Consider the following 24,342-nt stretch of genomic DNA (forward strand, 5'->3'; position numbering starts at 1 on the left):
AAAACATTGATGCTATGGACTGGCCCGCCCATTCCCCAGACCTGAATCTGATTGAGGACATCTGGGATATCATGTCTCGCTCCATCCACCAACGCCACGTTGCAGCACAGACTGTCCAGGAGTTGGCGGACGCCACCTCATCAGGAGTATGCCCAGTTGTAGGGAGGTCATACAGGCACGTGGAGGCCACACACACTACTGAGCCTCATTGTGACTTGTTTTAAGGACATTACATCAAAGTTGGATGAGCCTGTAGTGGGGTTTTCCACTTTGATTTTGAGTGTGACTCCATATCCAGACCTCCATGGGTTGATAAATTTGATTTCCATTGATAATTTTTGTGTGATTTTGTTGTCAGCACATTCAACTATATAAAGATGAAAGTATTTCATATGATTAGTTCATTCATTCAGATCTAGGATGAGTTATCTTTGTGTTCCCTTAATTTTTTTGAGCAGTGTAGAAGTATATGTAGCAAGTTACCACTATTTGCAGTTGGCAGATGTAATGTGATAAGATAGCATTATGCCAATGCCACAGTTGTACATACTGCACATTTTGCCAGTTTGGTTATCAATGTGATAAAAATTCAGAGACTTTACTGTGCCCTTATTTTGGAAGAAATATGAAAAAAATAAGGCTTAACCCCTTAAGGATTGTTTTTTCCTCCTTACCTTTAAAAAATAATAATTCTTAAAATTTTGCACCAAAAAATCCATATGATGGCTTATTTTTTTTGCGCCACCAATTCTACTTTGTAAGGATATCAGTCATTTTACCCAAAAATCTACAGTGAAATGGAAAAAAAAATGTTTGTGCGACAAAATTGAAGAAATTTTTTTCTTATTTTTCCCCGTACGGAGTGGTATGAGGGCTCATTGTTTGCGCCGTGATCTGAAGTTTTTAGTGGTATCCTTTTTGCACCACATATGTTTATTTTTATTTACATAGTTTTTTTTATTTTATGGAAAAAGGGGGGTGATTCAAATTTTTATTAGGGAAGCTGTTAAATGATCTTTATTAACTTTTTTTTTCACTTTTTTTTTGCAATGTTATAGCTCCCATAGGGGGCTATAACAATGCGCACACTGATCTTTTACATTGATCATTGTTATCCCATATGATAACATTGATCAATGATTCTGCCGCTTGACTGCTCATGCCTGGATCTCAGGCACTGAGCAGTCATTGGGCAATCGGACACGCAGGAGGAAGGTAGGGGGCCCTCCTTGTGTGTTCCAGCAGTTCGGGTCGCCGCGGCGGTCCCGACCAGCCAACTGAGCTAGCCGGGAGTACTTTACTTTTACTTTAGACGTGGCGACCAACTTTGAACACCACGTCTAAAGGGTTAATAGCGCGCGGCACTGCGATTAGCCACGGGTCCCGGCTGTTGTTAGAGGCCGGGCATGACCCGCCGTAGCCCCGCGTTATAGAAAGGGAGCGGACTTAGGGGACTTCCGGTATTGGGGATGTGACGTCACTCCACGCCCCCTCTATTCACCTCTATGGGAGGTATTCACCCGGAGGTTTCCGAAACTGGAGCCGCAGCTCCCGCATAGAATGCGGGTGCTGCAGGGAGATTGCGGGGGGTCCCAGCGGCGGGCCCTCCGCGATCAGACATCTTATCCCCTATCCTTTGGATAGAGGATAAAATGTTTTTGCCCAGAATACCCCTTTAAGGCAACTTGAGCCTGAGAGTCTCAAAGGGGTTATCCAGGAATTGAAAAACAAATGTAATTTCTTTCAAAGACCGCTCCCTGTCTGTCTCCAGGTTGGGTGTGGTTCTGCAGTTCAGTTCCATTGAAGTGAAAGGAGCCAAGTTGCAATACAATACACAAAGTGGAGACAGACAGGGTGTGGTTTTTGAAATAAATTAAGTCTGTTTTTTGATTCCTGGATAACCCCTTTAACTTAATCTTTAGTCCTGGCAGGTTAGAGTAATGTAGGTGACACAACTCTATAATGGAAGGTTGTTCAAAGTTTTGCACAATTTCAGATGGAGTTTGGCTTGCCACATTATGTATACATATATCTTAAACTTTGTCATGCATTTAAGACTAAAGCCTTGACATCTAATCCAGGCAATACGAGGGGTTTCATCTCACCATTTTATAGACACTTGTTGGCATTTTATGAGCAAAGATTACTACCAACTAAAAATCACCCTGGAAGTGTGCAGTGACCTGGCGACAATCACTAACCAAGTAACTAAGTAAATGTGAGACATGGGTCTCCTGTTCTACGTATCACATCCCAGAACTAGTCCCACTCCATCAGGACCAGATGCTGCACTGTTTGCAGATCTATGAACAGTAGTAGACAACCACAATTACAACCACCTATCACTATATTTCTACCTCAGAACTACCACTTGAGGAAATAAAAGACATGAGAAGACTATTCTCTTCTCACAAATCATATCGCAGGAATTCGGCTGTATGGACACATATTTTTTCCAGAATTCCCCTTTAAGTAATAAGAATTGTGTTACTTGTGAAAACTCACGAGATAAATAGGAAGATGAACATGCAGGACATGATGGTGTGGATGTAGGCCATCTTCCGCAGCACCCACACATGCTTCTTCTTCAAGGTTTCCACAACTTCCTCAGTCATTGAGAGCTGAGAGATATTTGTTCCAAATAACGTGTTCTGCTCTTCTTTCTGTTTTCATGTGGAAAAGAAGAAGAATAAGACTCAGGATTTGGAAAAAGGAATGTGGGAGTAATAAGAAAACAATGATGTTTAAATGGTCAGATTCAAAAACTTTTTATATGTTGTACATCTTTGCAAAACATTAACCCTTCTAATATACTTCATAAGAAAATTTGATTTCCTTTTTATATCATGGCTATGTCCAAGCTGAAGCACAGGCATAGACAAAGTAAGTGAGGGTGGGCTAGTACTCCTCTGTGCTCTCTCCTATCTGATAGGACTCCTCTGTGCTCTCTCCTGTCTGATAGGACTCCTCTGTGCTCTCTCCTGTCTGATAGGACTCCTCTGTGCTCTCTCCTGTCTGATAGCACTCCTATGTGCTCTCTCCTGTCTGATTGTACTCCTCTGTGCTCTCTCCTGTCTGATAGGACTCCTCTGTGCTCTGTCCTGTCTGATAGCACTCCTCTGTGCTCTCTCCTTTCTGATAGCACTCCTCTGTGCTCTCTCCTGTCTGATAGCACTCCTCTGTGCTCTCTCCTGTCTGATAGCACTCCTCTGTGCTCTCTCCTGTCTGATAGCACTCCTCTGTGCTCTCTCCTGTCTGATAGGATTCCTCTGTGCTCTGTCCTGTCTGATAGCACTCCTCTGTGCTCTCTGCTGTCTGATAGCACTCCTCTGTGCTCTCTCCTGTCTGATAGCACTCCACTGTGCTCTGTCCTGTCTGATAGCACTCCTCTGTGTTCTTTCCTGACTGATAGTACTCCTCTGTGCTCTCTACTGTCTGATAGTACTCCTCTGTGCTCTCTCCTGTCTGATAGTACTCCTCTGTGCTCTCTCCTGTCTGATAGCACTCCTCTGTGCTCTCTCCTGTCTGATAGCACTCCTCTGTGCTCCCTCCTGTCTGATAGCACTCCTCTGTGCTTTCTCCTGTCTGATAGAACTCTTATGTGCTCCCTCCTGTCTGATAGCACTCCTCTGTGCTCCCTCCTGTCTGATAGCACCCCTCTGTGCTCCCTCACTTACTGGACTTTGTCCATGCCTTTGCTTCAGCTTAGACAAAGCCATGATTTTATAAGCCATGATTTCCATAAAAGGACATTTTCTTATGAAGTATATTAGAAAGGTTAATGTTTTGCCAAGATGTACAACATATACAAAGTTTTTTTTGTATCTGACAGTGCCCATATAAGAGGTTTTAGAGGAGATCTAGGCTATTACAATCATTGATGACATAAGGACAGACACTGACCCTCATGACCATGGTGGCAGTGAAGTCTTTACCCAGACTGTTAATTGATGTATTAAGCAAGTCGTAGGCTGGACCGAAGTTTCCTCCCATTGGCAGTCTATTTTTGCACCATTTGTTGACCACTAAAAGAGAAACAATATTAATGCAGATGACAGTCCCAGCTCATAGTGCCTATCTGGTTTGTGGTTACCAGCCAGAACAAGCAATTTAGTAAAATAGGGTTAAGACCAATATATATCAATATATCCTCAGCATTGCATCAGCCTAACTAGCTCTTCATGACTTCCAAGGCATAAGTTGTATCTGGAGCAATGTAGAAGACATTTGTGATTTGTCATATTCATCAATAACAGGAGCAGGACAATGAGAAAGGAACATGTAATGCTTTCTGACGTGAAGTATATATAGAAAGATTACTGAGGTGAAGTGACAATAAAGTGACAGCAATACATATAATTAGATATATTGAACATACAAGGCTGTAGCTTTATGACAAATTAGGTCCCAAATCATAGTAATCTGTAGGACTGAAGGGGATCTGAAATATGGATCTGCCCAGTAAAGGTAAATGAGATACCCCAATATCCAGGATAAGGGAAGAAAATGATCCATGCATCAGGCGCTGTTCGGATTTCCAATATAAATGAGATCCAGATCCAAGTGTAGCATTAAAGTACCATGAAGCACTATGTTTATTTGGCACACCAATGACGCGTTTCGGAGGTGGCACCCTCCTTCCTCAGATTGGCAATCTGAGGAAGGAGGGTGCCACCTTCGAAACGCGTCATTAGTGTGCCAAATAAACATAGTGCCTCATGGTACTTTAATGCTACACTTGGATCTGGATCTCATTTATATTGGAAATCCGAACAGTGCCTGATGCATGGGTCATTTTCTTCCCTTATCCACTATACTTATTCCTGTCACGATGCCGGCTGGCAGGAGGTGGATCCTCTGTGCCAGAGAGGGATTGGCGTGGACCGTGCTAGTGGACCGGTTCTAAGTCACTACTGGTTTTCACCAGAGCCCGCCGCAAAGCGGGATGGTCTTGCTGCGGCGGTAGTGACCAGGTCGTATCCACTAGCAACGGCTCAACCTCTCTGACTGCTGAAGATAGGCGCGGTACAAGGGAGTAGACAGAAGCAAGGTCGGACGTAGCAGAAGGTCGGGGCAGGCAGCAAGGATCGTAGTCAGGGGCAACGGCAGGAGGTCTGGAACACAGGCTAGGAACAAACAAGGGAACGCTTTCACTAGGCACAAGGGCAACAAGATCCGGCAGGGGAGTGCAGGGGCAGAGGTAAGATATAGTCTGGGAGCAGGTGGAAGCCAATTAAGCTAATTGGACCAGACACCAATCATTGGTGCACTGGCCCTTTAAATCGCAGAGACCCGGCGCGCGCGCGCCCTAGGGAGCGGGGCCGCGCGCGCCGGGACAGGACCGACGGAGAGCGAGTCAGGTACGGGAGCCGGGGTGCGCATCGCGAGCGGGCGCCACCCGCATCGCGAATCGCATCCCGGCTGGAGGCAGTATCGCAGCGCACCCGGTCAGTGGATCTGACCGGGGCGCTGCAGTAACGAGGATGAGGCGAGCGCTCCGGGGAGGAACGGGGACCCGGAGCGCTCGGCGTAACAATTCCCTTATCCACTATAACAGGACTGGACTCTCCATCCCTGTGACCCTTCACCTCCATCCCATCTACTACCATTTTAAATCGATTCAGGGGTGATAAGCGCAGTTTTATTTCAGTAAGGTGAGCGGCCATCCGCAAGGCTGGTGCAATCCAGCCACTCCTTCAGTCCCACCCCATTGTCTTGGGTAATACATGAGGCGCGGTCCCTCTCTTTTTTGTCTTTTTCTAATAGGTACCCCCATATCCAGTATAATCTCCCCAGCATTAGTATGGTGCAGATGGACCTTCTGAAAGCCTCAATTTCTCTTCTTACTCACAGTACATGACGTTGCAGAAAACCGATAATTTCATGGGTAGACACAGCAAACTGTTCAGGACAGGAAGCCAGATGGCACGCATGCATTCTTCATGCTTCTGAGCAAACCAATCTTTACATTTGTTGATGCCGAGATCAACAACATCTGTGGGGAGAGAGAAAAGAGTGTCTGAAAGAGTATCAATACTTTTCATAAACTTCTGACATGTCAATTATTTTCGTTGGCAGGAGTCTAAGTGCTGAGAACCCCACTGATCACTAGGATGGAGCAGCCGCGCGAGGTTGAGTGCTGTGCCCTTTTATTCTCACTTAGCTCTCACAGACTATTCCTTCTAGGAACCAGTGGGGTTCTCAGCACCTGTACCCCACCAATCAAAACTTCTGACATTCCATTATGATGTCAGAAATTGGATAAAAGTTGAGGTACACTCAAAGGGCAGTAGTGGAACCATTTTTCTGGTGCCCTAGGCAGATAAGGCATAACAGTGGTCCCTCAACATACGATGGTAATCCGTTCCAAACGGACCATCATTTGTTGAAACCATCATATGTTGAGGGATCCGTGCAATGTAAAGTATAGGACAGTGGTCTACAACCTGCGGACCTCCAGATGTTGCAAAACTACAACACCCAGCATGCCCGGACAGCCAACGGCTGTCCGGGCATGCTGGGTGTTGTAGTTTTGCAACATCTGGAGGTCCCCAGGTTGTAGACCACTGTTAGAGGAAGTTGTACTCACCTGTTCCACCTGTCCCCACCGCTCCGGACCGTCACCGCCGCCCGGGATGTCGCTGTCCATCGCTGTCGCCGCGTCCCCGAGGTCTCCCCGACCCTCCGGCAAGGCCTCTGCTTCCCCGGCATCCGCGCTCTCCGTCGACGCCATCACGTCGCTACGCACGCCGCTCCTATTGGATGACGGGACGGCGTGCACAGTGACGTGATGACGACGATGGAGAGCGCCGACTATTCAGAGGATCCCGATGAAGACGCGCCGGAGCCCGGAGGACAGGTAAGTGATCGTCAGCGGACCACACGGGGCACCGTAAACGGCTATCCGGTGGCAGCTGAAGCAGTCAGCGCTGCCGGATAGCCATTTATGCGATGGCCCCGACATACAAAAGCATCGTACGTTGATGCTGCCTTCAACATGCGATGGCCTGTGAGAGGCCATCGCATGTTGAAATTATCGTATGTCGGGGCCATTGTAGGTCGAGGGGTCACTGTATATCCTCTAGTACAGTGGTCTCCAACCTGCGGACCTCCAGATGTTGCAAAACTACAACTCCCAGCATGCCCGGACAGCCTTTGGCTGTCCGGGCATGCTGGGAGTTGTAGTTTTGCAACATCTGGAGGTCCGCAGGTTGGAGACCACTGCTCCAGTACATGCTATAATCATTTCAGAAGAGTTGCTATTGAAATGGATAACTACCCCTGTCCTCAGCATCATAGATAGTATAGAATGATCTTTCCTTCCAAAAGTGTAGTTATCCAGGGTGAATTGCAAGTTTTATATACTCACACTCACAACGCAGCATGGTCTTCAACTCAACCTTCTTCTGAGTAGACTTAATATTTTGTTGTTTCAGCAACTCTTCCTCCTTTTCCTTGTTGTAGCCCTCAGTGCTCTCCACCTCGCTGTCCATATTTTTAAACAGGGATAAGAGGTTACTGCTTCTATTTGTAATCTCCTTAGAAACTCCCTAGAAGTTAATGGATACAACTTAATGGGATCCATCCATGCCACTGTTTCCAGGGCTCAAATTGGCAACAGGAGGAAATGTACATTCTCAATAGTCAATAAAAATCATGGTTATTGTCATACAGCCACTGAGTGTAGCATCCTCTACAGAATGAGATGTGATGTCCCAGTACGGGATATTCTCCTGCAGTCCTGTCTGGTTTAGTCCCTGTACGTCCTCAGGGCTCACCTGCAGTGTTCCCCCATAATGTGTATAAGTTATATATTAAGGGTAAAGGACCTTTGATATGGTCACATGATTGTTTGTCACATGGTAAGGGTTGTCACATGTTCAAGTCATATGTTTTGTTACCCAGAGAGCACCAGGTGACCAGGTGACCCGCAGTTGGCCTATGGGCTCCTTGCTCAGCCCCCTTTATAAGAGGGGGAGGTTCTACAATCTCTCTCTTGTGTTTCACTTTCTGCTGAGGTCAAGTCCAGTCCAGACGTCTCAGGGTCAGTGTCCAGCACATCTGGAGGCCTCAAGCCTATATTGCAGCCACAGATCTGTAAGTCAAGTCATCTCTGTCTGCTGTCACTATCTCAGTCAAGTCAGTTATAGTCAGCGTGGCTGCATTAGAGTCTGTCCAGTCACTGCAAGTCCCAGCAAGCTGCGAGGTCCCTCGTGTTACTGGTCACCTCTCTGGGAACCTTACTGCCCTGTAAAGACTGTTATACCTGTTCAACTTCAGTAAAGCTACCGTTAACCTGGCCTTAGACTATTATTTACCCCTGCCTATACAGTGACCCCCCGACCTACGATGGCCCCGACATACGATCATTTCAACATACGATGGCCTCTCAGAGGCCATCGCATGTTGAAGGCAGCATCAACATACGATGCTTTTGTATGTCGGGGCCATCGCATAAATGGCTATCCGGCAGCGCAGACTGCTTCAGCTGCCACCGGATAGCTGTTTACCGTGCCCCGTGTGGTCCGCTGACGATCACTTACCTGTCCTTGGGGCTCCGGCGCGTCCTCTTCGGCATCCCCTGCATCGTCGGCGCTCTCCATCGTCATCACGTCGCCGCGCACGCCGTCCCGTCATCCAATAGGAGCGGCATGCGTAACAACATGATGGCGGCGACGGAGAGCGGTGAGGATGCTGGGGAAGCAGAGGCCTTACCGGAGCGTCGGGGACACCCCGGGGACGCGGTGACATCGATGGAGGGAGACATCCCGGCCAGCGGTGACGGTCCGGAGCGGTGGGGACAGGTGAGTACAACTTCCTCTACCAGTGGTCTTCAACCTGCGGACCTCCAGATGTTGCAAAATTAGTACTCCCAGCATGCCCGGACAGCCGTTGACTGTCCGGGCATGCTGGGTGTTGTAGTTTTGCAACATCTGGAGGTCCGCAGGTTGTAGACCACTGTCCTATACTTTACATTGAACGGATCCCTCAGCATACGATGGTTTCAACAAACAATGGTCCATTTGGAACGGATTACCATCGTATGTTGAGGGACCACTGTAATAGGAGTAACGGGATTACCTCCGGGTGGTTACATAGGCAAACCACGCCCTGGCGAACACTAAGGGATTAACACCATCTACCCCTGGGCAACACCATCTGCCCCTACACCTCACATCGCACCCCCGTGGCTCACCACAGAGACATCAGAGCTGTAGTGTTTAGGGGGTGTTTAGGAAATGCAGAGGATATTACTGCACCAGGTCCCTTCAGCTTTTGGGGGCCTAAAAGGTCCAAATTTGCTACCCCTCTAGCACCATGCCAGGCGATTTACCCGCTTACTCACCACAAGATCTGTGAGGATTTTCCTCAAGGGCTGAGTCCTATGTTTCCAGATGATTTTAGTGTAGTTTATCTGTTGGCCCACAGTGCAGCTCAGAGATTTAGCAATTTCTTCAAAATTACGCTGCATATTTCCAACCGGTCCTGGAAAAAAAGACCAAGTGTCCATGTCACTGAGCAGTGATGCATATTACTTGATAAGTGACAATAAGCAGAAATTGTTTTTACCTGCCGAGATCGAGGCCATCAAAGCAATGGTTAGGAATGTCCGTCCCTCCTTTCCCAGTAGGTTTGAAATAAGAAGAACTGTGGAGCAGCGGAAGTAAGAAGAGATCGCCCATCCAAAAGCAAATGTCCCTGCAAAATGACATACATGACAAAGGTGCCAAAAGAACCTGTATAGAGATAGCATCCTATACTGTGCCCATCAAGAAACAAAATAAATCACCGATGTCCCCATGACATCCATCATCACAACATACATGATGGTCACTAAATGCTCTTCTTAATTTAAACACTGGAGCCATTAACACTATGGATGAAATGAAAAAAAGAAATCCATATAATCCAGTGAAGAAGAAAGGGCAGTCGGCACTGCTACGCCTGATGGTTGTATGGAATACGCCTGGCCGAGCTGCTGTATCCATAACTTGTCTGTCCCAATAAAGAATCAAGCTGCTTAAAGGGGTAGTCCAGTGGTGAAAAACTTATCCCCTATCCTAAGGATAGGGGATAAGTTTGAGATCGCGGGGGGGGTCCGACCGCTGGGGCCCCCTGCGATCTCTCTGTACGGGGCCCCGGCTCTCCGCCCAGATAGCAGGTGTCGACCCCCGCACGAAGCGGCGGCCGACACGCCCCCTCAATACATCTCAATGGCAGAGCCGGAGTTTGCCAAAGGCAGCGCTTCGGCTCTGCCATAGAGTTGTATTGAGGGGGCGTGTCGGCCGCCACCTCGTGCGGAGGTCGACACGCCCCCTTCCCGCGGGCTGTCGGGGCTCAGTACAGGAGATCGCAGGGGGCCCCAGCGGTCGGACCCCCCGCGATCTGCAACTTATCCCCTATCCTTAGGGGATAAGTTGTTCACCACTGAGTCACCACTGGACTACTCCTTTAAGTGGTGAGTGCCACCGGACATCTTTCTTCAATATTTAATGACAAAAGAAGGTTCTGATGACAACACTTCCTGTTCATAAAGAACTTACATGGATCTGAGGTGGCCCAGTACAGGAGTTGCCCCCCTGTACCCTAGTTGCCCTGTCAGGCAGACTCCATAGAGTGATCCCATGGCCCCCCTTACACCTGTCCCCTTGTATATTTATCTCTATGTCTATGTTATACAGTATATTGTACATACAATGGTCCCTCAACATACGATGGTAATCCGTTCCAAATGGACCATCGTTTGATGAAACCATCGTATGTTGAGGGATCCGTGCAATGTAAAGTATAGGACAGGGGTCAACAACCTGCGGACCTCCAGATGTTGCAAAACTACAACACCCAGCATACCCGGACAGCCAACGGCTGTCCGGGCATGCTGGGAGTTGTAGTTTTGCAATATCTGGAGGTCCGCAGGTTGAAGACAACTGGTATTAAAGGTTGTACTCACCTGTCCCCGCCGCCCCGGACCATCACTGCTCGTCACCGCTGCCCTGGATGTCGCCGTCCATCGCTGTCGCCGCGTCCCCGAGGTGTCCCCGACGCTCCAGCAAGGCCTCTGCTTCCCCGGCATCCTCGCTCTCCGTCGCCGCCATCACGTCGCTACACACGTCGCTCCTATTGGATGATGGGACGGCGTGCGCAGCGACGTGATGACGACAATGGAGAGCGCCGACGATGCAGGGGATCCCGAAGAGGACGCGCCGGAGCCCCGAGGACAGGTAAGTAATCGTCAGCGGACCACAGGGGGCACCGTAAACTATACGGTGGCAGCTGAAGCAGTCTACGCTGCCGGATAGCCGTTTATGCGATGGCCCCGACATACAAAAGCATCGTATGTTGATGCTGCCTTCAACATGCGATGGCCTCTGAGAGGCCATCGTATCTTGAAATGATCGTATGTCTGGGCCATCGTAGGTCGGGGGGTCACTGTATAATGTGTTATAGCTTTGAAACCTGTTGTCATGTGATTGTAACCCAGTGAGGTATCAGTGACCATGTCACCTAAGGATGACCTATAGGACCCCTCATAGTCTCCCCCATATAAGCCCTGGGTGGAGCTACCTCTTTCTCTTCCTGCTTAGCTGAGTTGCAGTGAGGTCAAGTCCTAGGTGTGTGTCTAGAGTCCAGAGGAGGCCTAAAGTCAGTCTAGCAGCCACAAGTCCAGTACCCCACAGGTCAAGTCAAATCCTGATAAGCTACAGAAGGGGTGAAGTCAGTCATAGTCAAGTCCGTCCAAGTCATCCTGTCTCAAGTCAGCGTGACCTGCATCTAAATTGTCCAAGTCCACCATAAGTCCCAGCAAGCCCTAAGGTCTCTGAAGTCACTGGTCACCTCTGTATGCCTAGCCAAGCTGTATAGACTGTTACACCTGTCTGACTCAGTAAAGATGTCGTTGTTTCATAACTTGGCATTAAAGTCATTATTTGCCCTCGTGCCTAGCCCAGGATCCAGCGGTATTCCTTCAGGTGGTGTAGAGGATAAACCACGCCCTGGCGTCATGGACACTAGGGTTTAATGCAATCTGCCCCATTGGGTAATTCCATCTGCCCTCATCACACCCTCACCACAGATTTAAATCACTATATAGAGGGAATTATATATATATATATATATATATATATATATATATATACACAACAATGACACTATTTAAAGTGGTATTGCCATCTAGTCTATGTCATCACTTTATAATAAGTAGGGGTCCGACTTGCGGTCTCCAACCAATCCTGATAATTCCTGGCCATATGCCCTACTAAGAAAGTCCTGCTAAAAAGACCTGCCTACAAAGAGCAATTTAAGCTCTGAAACACCTAAAAGGAAGCTGTCAGCTCTATAGCATGCTCACAGCTTCAGACATGAGCAGATAGCTGATTGGGATGTAAAGCAAATGATACCTGTCCCGTGCTGAGCTACAGCATGCGCGACTCCCCTCTCCCTCTTTCTCCCCCTCTCCTCAGCTTCCAGCCATGAGCCTTGTACATCAATCATGCAGGGACGGGTGGAGGGGGGGGGGGGGGGGTGAAGCCGTGCATGCTGCAGAATAGGACTTCCTATATATCCTATATATATACCCGAGAGCTCTGAGCATTACATACCTTTGACAGATTCCCTTTAATTAACTGCATATTAAATTTAAACAATAGTATAGCAAGCATAATTATAAATCAATAAAAGGTCTGTATAGAGGTGAACTGGAGGATTTCTGAGGATCTAAGCAGCTGGTGAAGTATCCTATCGTACAATGACTGGTTACGTGAATAATTTACCTGATACCCCATACATGATGTTTATCTTCTGTTCCTCTTGCAGATTTAAAGGTTGCACAAGCAAGAAGTGGAAACCTGCAGTCACAAGTGTAGAGTAGGGATTGTATTATAAGGACACACAAGAGACACCACTTTCAGGGATCATGGGGGACATTTACTAAGCTGCGCTAACCACGTATATCCTCATTAAGTCGAGTATTATCATTTTTGCACAAAAATGTGCGACTTGAGGATTTATGCTGCTTGCCCGGGGTGGGTGGGGGGGGGTTGGAAGGGAGCAGCATGGCTTTGTATGCCGGGGGCGCGCCCTCCTCACAAGCAACTTTAGGGGGGATTTTCACAACACCAGAAGTCACAAAAACCAACACCATCTCAGAGCTGGTGTATATATCTGTGATGGGCGCAACAGCAGCCATGGAGCTGCATTATTTACTAAGAATGCCTTTAAAGGGGTACTCCAGGGAAGTTAGGAAAAATAAAAATGTCCCAAAGCCACAACAATACCCGTTCTGTGCCCCCTATAGTTATTCATGTGGTTTTGGCAGGTCCTTTGGCCCTTGATGTCTCCTAAATACGTTTTCCTTGTTTGCATCACAGACTACAACTCCCAGAATTCAGTGCAGCTCTGTGTAATGGCTGCCAGCCAACTGTTTTCACTATCTGTGAGCATGCTTACACTGCAGCTCACACACTGTACAGGTCTTTTCTTTCAGACTATGCTTCCTCCAGCAATAAATCATGCTGTGCTCTGAATAGCAGAAGTCAGTGATTAGATATTCAGCAGAAAGACAGCAGCTTAGTTGGGACTAAGACTCTTCACTGCTCTTCTCTCACAGCTCACCAGCTCTCACACAGGGAGGGGAGGAGGAAGGGAGATGTGGCTGTACAGCCAGAGCTCTAAACCAAACAGAAATCAGGTGGTGTTGTCCCGAAGGGTGGGGGATAGTCTCAGTGAGGGGTTTACACCAAGACAAGGTGGATTTGATAATTACATTTTTCTCTCATTTCCTACCTTTAAGTGACAGCTGAAAGAGGGAAATTGCTGTATATAGCTAATGAATGATATTTAGACAAATACATGACAATACTATGGGTTTAGTTCCCTGGAGTACCCCTTTAAGTAATTCCAGCAATCTGACAATGGATGGAGCTTTATTTTATGTTCTGCGTGTGAAAATGCTGCACAAAGTAAATATTCTCCCTATTACAAAATATGGATTACATTTGTTAATGCCTCTTCATGATCAATGCCAAATTGTGAGCTCCTAAAACTATAGCAGAAACAAAACTAAAATTGTAGTCACTCCAAAAAATTTATGTTGAACAATTTTTTATTAAAATATTTTATTAGAATAAAAACATATAGATACTGGATGCTGGCTAAGAAATGGGAGTGACTCCACCCCAATGGCGTCACACACATGTCCTCGCCAGTACCATGAATGTATAGATTGTGATCTTGGTGTCCTCCCTATTGTTTGCTGATACCTATGTCTACGCACTAGCACTTTGATTTTGTGTAAGCCCTTTCATTTAGGCATTGCACCCATACCAACCCTTGTTTATTGATGTTTACATATGCCCTGGACACTGGGTGTCACCCTTTTCTCCCTGAGTAAGACTCTCCCTGCACCAATTTTTATGATACACTACTTATATTCAGGGCTCAAGTCCTGCAGGAACTCATGGGAACGGAGTTCCTGCACTTTTTCCACAGCAGGAACGCAGTTCCCATTAGCATGAGTCCTGAAGGACCAGCCCTTAAAGGGGTACTCCACCCCTAGACATCTTATCCCCTATACAAAGTATAGGGGATAAGATGTCTGATCACGGGAATCCTGCTACCGGGGACTCCCACGATCTCGGCTGCGGCACCCCAGAGATCCGGTGCACGGATGCTTCGCTCCGTGGCAGATGACTGGTGATGCGGGGCAGAGGCTTGTGACATCACAGTAATGCTCCCTCAATACAATTCTATGGAAGGGGTGTGACGGCCACCTCCCATAGACTTGCATTGAGGGGCAGTGACGTCACGAGACTCCGGCGCTGCACCCAACACTCTAAACGAATGCAGGGTGCAGCAGGGAGAATGTGGGAGTCCCCAGCGGCGGGAACCCCGGGATCAGACATCTTATCCCCTACCCTTTGGATCGGGTATGAGATGTCTAGTATCCCTTTAAGTGGAAGTCTTGGGTGAGTTCCCACATTTTTTTCCCCAGGACTTGACCCCTGTATATATGTATATATATGTTTTATTCTAATAAAATCTGCTTATTTTCTCAATATATCTTTTTGTGGTGACTCCAAGTATTTTTCTAGTTTCTGTTACACACAATAAATATGCCTGGTACAGATGTGTAGCTCGATCATCATCCATACAATCTCCTCCTCTTTCATGATCAGTTACATTTATCATTACCAAGTCCTAGGATGGATCCGATAGTGGCTCCTAGAAAGAGCTTTGAGAACTTGAACTCTTTTTTGTCGCTGAAGAGAAAAACGAAACACAAGCCAGGTAGAATGGGCGCACAGGTTCGCTTCAGAGCTGGAATAGAGAAGGAACTAAAAGTCAGGGGGAGAGGGTCAAAAACCCTGTCATCCACAGCCCAGTAAAGGAGTATTATGATGAACTGGGCCCAGTTCATACATGTCCCCATATAATGGACACTTCTCAAGTTAGGCAAGATGTAGATAATTATTCAAATGGTGGTTTGAGCTGCTGGACAAGAAGCCTCCAAACTGTAGGTTAAAGGGGTTATCCAGGAAAAAACAGATTTATCAATTACTTCTATTAAAAAATATTGATCCTTTCAGTACTTATGAGCTTCTGAAGTTGAGTTGTTCTTTTCTGTCTAAGTGCTCTCTGATGACACCTGTCTTGGGAACCGCCCCGTTTTGAAGCAAATCCCCATAGCAAATCTCTTCTACTCTGTGCAGTTCCTGAGACAAGCAGAGATGTCAGCAGAGAGCACTGTTGCCAGACCGAAAACAACAACTCAACTTCAGCAGCTGATAATTATTAAAAGGATTAAGCTTTTAATAGAATTCCTGGAATACCTCTTTAAGTTTCTCAATTTACCTGAGAAAATCAGAAGCAAAAGAAAAAAAAAAACTCCTAGATTCCCTTAAAGGGGTACCCCACTCCTAGATATCTTATCTGCGGCACCCCAGACATCCGGTGCACGGAGGGAACTTCGCTCCGTGCCAGATGACTGGCGATGCAGGGCAGAGGCCCGTGACGTCACGGTCACACCCCGCTAGTGATGTCACGGCCATGCCCCCTCAATGCAAGTCTATGGGAGGGGGAGTGATGGCCGTCACTCCCCCTCCCATAGACTTGCATTGAGGGGGCGTGGCCATGACATCATGAGTGGGGCGTGGCTCGGACATCATGAGCCTCCGGCACTGCACCAGATGCTCTAAACGAACGCCGAGTGCAGCCGGGAGATTGTGGCGGGACCCCCTGTGAACAGACATCTCCCCAGCGGCGGGACCCCCTGCGAACAGACATCTTATCCCCTATCCTTTGGATAGGGGATAAGATATCTAGGGGTGGTGTACCCCTTTAAGAATAGGAGTATCTTCAGTTATACTTTTTGAAACATCTCTCATTGTTTTAGTCCTCTTTACTCCCAGATAGTGTATTAATGTAGGGGCTGACACCAAGACATCTGCAAAAAGTCCACAGAGTGAAGAGCAAAAGGAACTACAGGAATGAGAAGAAGTGAGTATCTGGTCTGGGGTCTATATTATTAATGGGTCTGTATTGTTCAGTGGGTTGTACGGTATTTTAGGTGGTCTGTATTTGTTTAGTGGTTCTGATTTGAGGTCTGTATTACTTTAGACATGATCTGTGGTCAGTATTAGTTTAGCTGGTCTAGGGTCTGTAGACCTCACCTACAAAAAGATATTGATCAATAAATAGAATGTGTCCAAAGATGGGCGGCAAAATGGTGGAAGGTCTTAAAAGGTATTATACTGTATATCTGTATAGTCTGAAAGAAAGAAGGGAACGTGGAAAAATGAGTAAAACCTGAAAGGGGTATCCGGAGAAAGTAATTGTTTCAAAATCAGCTGGTGCCAAAAAGTTATTCACATTTGTAAATGATTTCTATTTAAAAAACATAAAAAAAAACTGAGATATAACTTATGCCGATCTGTGCTGTCGTTCAGGAGATACAAAAAGTATTAGGGTCCGTTGTAAATATGATAATGCCATCTTTTGTGAAATAGAGGCGGAGGCCGGAATATAGAGCTTCCCTGCCTCCTTCCACTCCGCTACCATATACCCGCCCACAGTGTGCTTACATGGGTAAAGGGTCCTCCATAAATATTTATAAGGGAAGCTCTGTAACAACGCCAACCCCCTCCCCCCTCTCCACACCTCTAATGCACAAATGGAGGCATTAGCATATTAGCAATGGACCTTAATACTTCTTGTATCTCCTGGATGGCGGCACTGAACGGAGTAAGTTATATCTCATTTTAATCTGGTTTACCCGCACTATAACCATGTGTATTAAAGGGGTACTCCGGCGCTTAGACATCTTATCCCCTATCCAAAAGATAGGGGATAAGATGCCTGATCGCGGGAGTCCAACCGCTGGGGACCGCCATGATCTTGCACGCCGCAACCTGTTAAAATCAGTCCCCAAAGCGTGTTCACTCCGGGTCTGATTACTGCCGATCACGGGGCTGGAGCGTTGTGACATCAAGACTCCGCCCCAAGTGACTCCGCCCCCTCAATGTAAGCCTATGGGAGGGGGCGTGACACGCTCCGGGGACTGATTTAAACGGGGTGCGGCGTGCAAGATCACGGGGGTCCTCAGCGGTGGGACCCCCGCGATCAGGCATCTTATCCCCTATCCTTTGGATAGGGGATAAGATGTCCAAGTGCCGGAGTACCCGTTTAAGTTTAGTGCAGTTGAACCAGCTGTCTGATTCCTTGTAAGCCTTCCAGTAGCAAATCCCCATAGCCAACCTCTCCTGCTCTGGACAGTTCCTGACACAAACAAAGGTGGCAGCAGAGAGCTCTGTGGTCAGACTGGAAAGAATAAACTGTTTAAGGGGTACTCCACTGTTAACATCTTATCTCCTATCCAAAGGATAGGGGATAAGATGTTAGATCGCGGTGGTCCTGCCACTGGGGACCGCCGCGATCTTCGGGCCGGCAATAGTGGCGGCCGGAACACGGAAGTTTGCAGCTTCCATGTTTGTGACGTCACGCCACGCCCCCTCCATTCATGTCCATGGGACGGGGCATGACGGATAGCACATAGCCGTCACGCCTCCTCCCATAGACATGAGGGGGCGTTGTGGTCGGCATCGCCAGTCATTGGGCACAGAGCAGAGCTCGCTCTGTGCACCGAATGACAGCGGGACCCCCGCCATCTAACATCTTATCCTCTATCCTTTGCATAGGGGATAAGATGTTTACAGCGGAGTACCGCTTTAAGTACTGGAAGGCTTGACATTTTTTTTTAAAGTAGTATACCTTTATAAAGGCAAAGAAGATGGACCCGTGGTCTCTTTCTCATGACAATCCTCTATTTTTTTTTATAGGGTCTTTGTTTATTCCCGGGGGTCTGGACAGGTTTTTGACATGATATTTCATGTCTCTTTAATTGCCCTTCTGAAATGAAAGCAGGTATACGGTAAATAGACGGAGCCCACTTACTTGTGTTTGGTGGTTTTTCTCTTCTTGTAGGCATGTTGTCCTCTTTGATGTCTTTTCTTAATATGGTGTCTGTCCTGTGCCAATAGAAGATGACTTCACCACCAAATGCATGACCTCTATGGCATCACCTGTGCATACAAACAATGTTGAGGAGGCCAAATAGTAGGGCTTTTGCATGGTAATGTCCCCTGGGTACACCCTAATGTATTGTCAGACAAATTTTCAAATTGCCCAGAGTATCAGCAGTATAGCAAGCAGTCTCTTTACTAAGGAATAATTTCTCACAACACCATGGCCCAGTCTTGGTCCAATATAGTTCCAACAGTTTGGCATTGAATAGTTGGAGTAAAGGGGCACCCTTGGGCATGTGCAGTTCTGTAGAATAGAGGGTCCCCATGTTCTTTACTACAGCCTCTTACAGTGTCTTTAAAGGGGTACTCCCGTGGAAACCTTTTATTTATTTATTTATTTTTTTTTTTTTAAATCAACTGGTGCCAGAAAGTTAAACAGATTTGTAAATCACTTCTATTAAAAAATCTTAATCCTTCCAGTACTTTTTAGGGGCTGTATACTAAAGGGAAATAAAAAAATGTAATAAATTAATTTCCTTTGATGTCATGACCACAGTGCTCTCTGCTGACCTCTGCTGTCCATTTTAGGAACTGTCCAGAGCAGCATAAGTTTGCTATGGGGATTTTATGTTCCTAAAATGGACAGCAGAGGTCAGCAGAGAGCACTGTGGTCATGACATCCGAGGAAATGCATTTCTTTTTTGGATTTCTCTTTAGTATACAGCCCCTAAAAAGTACTGGAAGGATTGAGATTTTTTTGTGATTTACAAATCTGTTTAACTTTCTGGCAATAGTTGATTTAAAAAAAAAAAAAAGGTTTCCACGGGAGTACCCCTTTAAGTCTCTTTCCTCTGAGCCGTTACTCACTGTCAAGGCTGAGATTCCCTCTGTGAGGTACGCATCCTGTGGGAATGTTGAAAATTCATAGGGGCTCCCCTCTTGCCCTAGACAGTCCCAGGCAAGGTACGTGATACCGCAATGACACTGTGTAATTTCCTTTGTGTGTGTTTTTAAATATTCTTCTTATTAGCGTTTTTTTTCCCAAATAAAAAATTAGGGCAAACTTAAAGTAAAACGTAAACGTAAAATTTATACGTTTAAAAATGTCATCTTCTGACCCCTATAACTTTTTTATTTTTCCACGTACAGGGCGGAATGAGGACTCAATTTTTGCGCCGTGATCTGAAGTTTTTATCGGTATGATATTTGGTTTGATTGGACTTTTTGATCACTTTTTATTCATTTTTTAATGGTATAAAAAGTGACCAAAATACGCTTTTTTGGACTTTGGAATTTTTTTGCGCGTACGCCATTGACCGTACGGCTTCATTTATGATATATTTTTATAGTTCGGACATTTACGCACGCGGCGATACCACATATGTTTATTTTTTATTTTTTTTACACTGTTTTATTTTTTTATGGGAAAAGGGGGGTGATTCAAAATTTTATTAGGGAAGGGGTTAAATGACCTTTATCACGACTTTTTTTTTACATTTTTTTTGCAGTGTTATAGGTCCCATAGGGACCTATAACACTGCACACACTGATCTCCTATGCTGATCACTGGCATGTATTAAAACACGCCTGTGATCAGCATTATCGGCGCTTGACTGCTCCTGCCTGGATCTCAGGCACGGAGCAGTCATTCGTCGATCGGACACCGGGGAGGCAGGTAAGGGCCCTCCCGGTGTCCGATCAGCTGTTCGGGACGCTGCGATTTCACCGCGGCGGTCCCGAACAGCCCGACTGAGCAGCCGGGTCACTTTCAGTTTCACTTTAGAAGCGGCGGTCAGCTTTGACCGCCGCTTCTAAAGGGTTAATACCGCACATCGCCGCGATCGGCGATGTGTGGTATTAGCCGCGGGTCCCGGCCGTTGATTAGCGTCGGGACCGACACGATATGATGCAGGATCATCGCGGGAGCCGGAGCCGCCGCAGGACGTAAATATACGTCCTGCGTCGTTAAAGGGGTTATCCAGGAAAAAAACTTTTTTTTATATATCAACTAGCTCCAGAAAGTTAAACAGATTTGTAAATTACTTCTATTAAAAAATCTTAATCCTTTCAATAATTATCAGCTGCTGAAGTTGAGTTGTTGTTTTCTGTCTGGCAACAGTGCTCTCTGCTGACATCTCTGCTTGTCTCGGGAACTGCACAGAGTAGAATAGGTTTGCTATGGGGATTTGCTTCTAAACTGGGCGGTTCCCGAGACAGGTGTCATCAGAGAGCACTTAGACGGAAAAGAACAACTCAACTTCATCAGCTCATAAGTACTGAAAGAATTAAGATTTTTTTACTAGAAGTAATCTACAAATCTGTTCAACTTTCTGGAGCCAGTTGATATATAAAAAAAAGTTTTTTTTTCCCTGGATAACCCCTTTAATTATTGTCTTCACACATAGGATGAGGATCTGCTTACGAAGTGAGGAACCAATGATGTCCGGGCGTCAGACTACAGAGAAGACGTCACCTGTGAGTCACTTATATCATTGTATATTCTCCTGATTGTGTCCCATCAATACTTTAGTCACTGATATCTTTGTGCAGCCAAGGCTGGGAAAGAGGGTCATCGGAGGGGGTCATTGGGGGGTCCAGAGCAATTTTTTGCACTGGGGCCCTGTGTTTTCCAGATATTCCCCCTGATTACAACAATATACATATATCTATATATATTCATAGTACAACAAGAAGAATATTTAGCCTACATTTATTTACATCACATGGTAAGATATACAGTTTCAATACACCTAGAACCCCTGACATGCAGCTTCATCTAGCTAGTACACGCTAATGGGCATTTTCTGGGTAAAATAATTGAAGGCCTATCCTATAGACCGGTGGTCTCCAACCTGCGGACCTCCAGATGTTGCAAAAGTACAACTCCCAGCATGCCCGGACAGCCGTTGGCTGTCCGGGCATGCTGGGAGTTGTAGCTTTGCAACATCTGGAGGTCCGTAGGTTGGAGACCACTGCTATAGACGATCGGTAGGGTGGCACAGCCGCAATAGACCGTCTGGCACAGCCACATTGCCTGGATGTAAACAATGGCCCTGATTTGCTAAACCCGACCTGATTTGTTGGGTTGTGCGCCAGAATTTTGCGATTTGTGCCATAAAATTAGTGCCAGAATTTGTGCCAAAAAATTCAAAAACCTAACAAACTGACCTAAAATACCCGAAAGGGGGTATGGTTGCCAGCGAAACGGGGGCATTGCCACTGGAAAGGGGGCGTGTCCCTGACATTTTCAAAAAACCCCAACATATTTATTAAGTTTTCCACAGAAAATGTGGTGGATTTGAGCTCTGGAAAATCTGACAGATCAGAGCATGTGTAAAAAAATAAAAATAAAATAAAAAAAAAAGCAAAATGTACGAAAAAGGGCAAAATATAGGAAAAATAAGTACTTACCGTTGAAAAATACCTGTCGGGGAAAAAAAACCACAAAAGAAAACTACAATCCGCTCCTAGTAAATCAGGGTCATTGTAGAGAACCAGAATCCTTGGCTCTGTACATTGAGTAGTGGTGATGGGGGGGTACTGCAGCTGCCATTGAAGTTAAAGGGGTACTCCACTGGAAAACATAATATTTAAAATCAATTGGTGCCAGAAAGTTAAATTTGTTAGATTTGTAAATGACTTCTATTAAAAAATCTTAATCTTTCCAGTACTTTTCAGCTGCTGTTACGATCCACAGGAAGTTCTTTTCTTTTTGAATTTCCTTTCTGTCTGACCACAGTGCTCTCTGCTGACACCTCTGTCCATTTTAGGAACCCTCCAGAGCAGGGTAGGTTTTCTATGGGGATTTGCTCCTACTCTGGACAGTTCCTGACATGGACAGAGGTGTCAGCAGAGAGCACTGTGGTCAGACAGAAAATAAATTCAAAAATAAAAGAACTTCCTCTGTAGCATACAGCAGCTGATAAGTACTGGAAGGATTACGATTTTTTTTAATAGAAGTAATTTACAAATCTGTTTATCTTTTTCCGGTGGAGTACCCCTTTAACTGTCCATTTTCTTTTTTTTGTTTTATAATATTTATTTCGCGTTTTCATAGAATGCATCCAAAACAACAACTAACATGTATACATTACATCCAAAAAACAATAACTTAACATATATACAGGCATGTGCATTCAAGTAACTAACTTTCCATAAATGAATTGCATTATCCATTAAGTCCACGTTATACGTCCCGAAAATCTCTAGAAAATAGGCTGCAATATTAACCCTATGGAAGGAGATTCTCTAGTCTCTAGATTTTCTTAGATCGGACTGAATGAGGCAGATTTATGAAAACCTGTGTACGGGAAGAGTGGTGACGTTGCCCATAGCAATCAGTCAGATCGCTTCTTTCATTTTTAAAGAGATCAGTAAAAAAATAAAAGAAGCAATCTGATTGGTTGCCATGGGCAACTGCACCACTCTTCCTCTACACAGGTTTTGATAAATCTCCCCCAATGTGTCTAAGGTAAGTGACGCTCAGCCTGATAGGCTCCTTCCACTATGCTGAACCTTGCCCTATGTAAGTAAATGGGACAGTGTAGTGCAATGGGACCCTTCCAATCGCAGTTTACAACACTGATCAGTAGGTGGCAGCAGAACATAACGAAGTAGATAGGTATAGAAAACAAAAAACAAGACAGTACCGTTAGAAACGTGCAACGTCACGGGAAACTTCACATGAAGGGGCAAGTCTGGCACCTGCTGTAGGGAGGAGACAGTGGAGGTTCTGGAGGAGAGGCTCACTACTGTGATGTCACTTTGCAACATAAGACTGCGCTGTTCTCTGACTGTCACCCCTCCCCCACTATATCCTCATGAGCGTTCGTTCACTTGAGTGTCTATCCAGGGGGCCCTGCTGATGGAGCCCTGGAGCTGAGGGGAGATCACCCTGTGTACACATATGTTACTATATATATATATATATTTTTTTTTTTTTTTGTGTATTTATGTGTGTGTTTAGAGGAAAAGTGGTGCAGCTACCCATAGCTACCAGTCTGTTTTTTATTTTCTTTATTTTTTATTATTGCCTCTGAAAAATAAAAGAATCAATCTGATTGGTTGTTATGGGCAACTGCACCACTCTTTTTCTGCACAGGTTTTGATAAATCGTGCATGGTATGTGTAGAGTATATGGCGTAAATATGCATTGTATAGACACTAAGTATGTGGCATCTAAATAACTATATAATACGTTGTGTTTTATGGTATTTTTCAGTCATTAGGAGGTGGTAATTTGTGGTCATGCTGTGTAGAGGTATCATTGGTAATATTGGTCTTGGGGACACTGGGTTTTATTTGGTCACTGTGTGGTGGTAATATATGGTCATGATGTGGCAGTAAGATTTGTAAGGTGAAAGTTCTTGCCCCTTGTATACTGCTATTTGGTAAGACTCTAATCTGCAGGTTCAGGGATCGTCAAAAACAGCCCATAAATCATCAGGGTTTTTTTTTTTTTTAATATTGTGTTTAATTGATAAAATGTGCACACATCTATCAATGAGATGTTTTTATTTTAACTTCTTACTGTCATAAATGATGTTTTTGGTCAGTATTTGCAGACTTTAAAGCATTACTGTCATTTAATGTTGGTTATAGGCGGGTAAAGTGCATGGCAGCACCCTTCACTCCCCGTCTTGGTGCATGGAGATTACAGGAGACAGACTCCATTATATGTCTGTGGCAGTGTTTCCTAACCAGGGTGCCTCCAGCTGTTGCAAAACTACAACTCCCAGCATGCCCGGCCAACTGTTGGCTATCCGGGCATGCTGGGAGTTGTAGTTTTGCAACTGCTGGAGGCACCCTGGTTGAGAAACACTTG

General features: G+C 45.7%; 1 protein-coding gene across 6 annotated transcripts in view; it reads right to left on the reverse strand.

The window, feature by feature from the left end:
• The window catches only part of DCST1 (DC-STAMP domain containing 1), a 54,089-nt gene that overhangs the window by 13,113 nt on the left and 16,634 nt on the right, over positions 1-24,342 (reverse strand). For 2 of the 6 annotated variants that reach the window (XM_056546385.1, XM_056546380.1), the window contains 9 exons: positions 18,448-18,521; positions 15,190-15,315; positions 12,771-12,845; positions 9,571-9,699; positions 9,347-9,486; positions 7,370-7,550; positions 5,852-5,995; positions 3,904-4,025; positions 2,506-2,663 (listed from right to left, as the gene is read on the reverse strand). In XM_056546385.1, coding sequence (XP_056402360.1) covers positions 2,506-2,663; positions 3,904-4,025; positions 5,852-5,995; positions 7,370-7,550; positions 9,347-9,486; positions 9,571-9,699; positions 12,771-12,845; positions 15,190-15,315; positions 18,448-18,481 — 1,109 coding nt within the window. In that variant the 5' untranslated portion in view covers positions 18,482-18,521. Of the gene's footprint in view, positions 1-2,505; positions 2,664-3,903; positions 4,026-5,851; positions 5,996-7,369; positions 7,551-9,346; positions 9,487-9,570; positions 9,700-12,770; positions 12,846-15,189; positions 15,316-18,447; positions 18,576-23,167; positions 23,346-24,342 lie in introns of those variants that run through there. The other 4 variants (XM_056546383.1, XM_056546386.1, XM_056546384.1 and 1 more) reach the window with 4 other exon arrangements.

The sequence above is a fragment of the Hyla sarda genome, chromosome 11 (genome assembly GCF_029499605.1).
Source record: "Hyla sarda isolate aHylSar1 chromosome 11, aHylSar1.hap1, whole genome shotgun sequence".
Lineage (NCBI taxonomy): Eukaryota > Metazoa > Chordata > Amphibia > Anura > Hylidae > Hyla > Hyla sarda.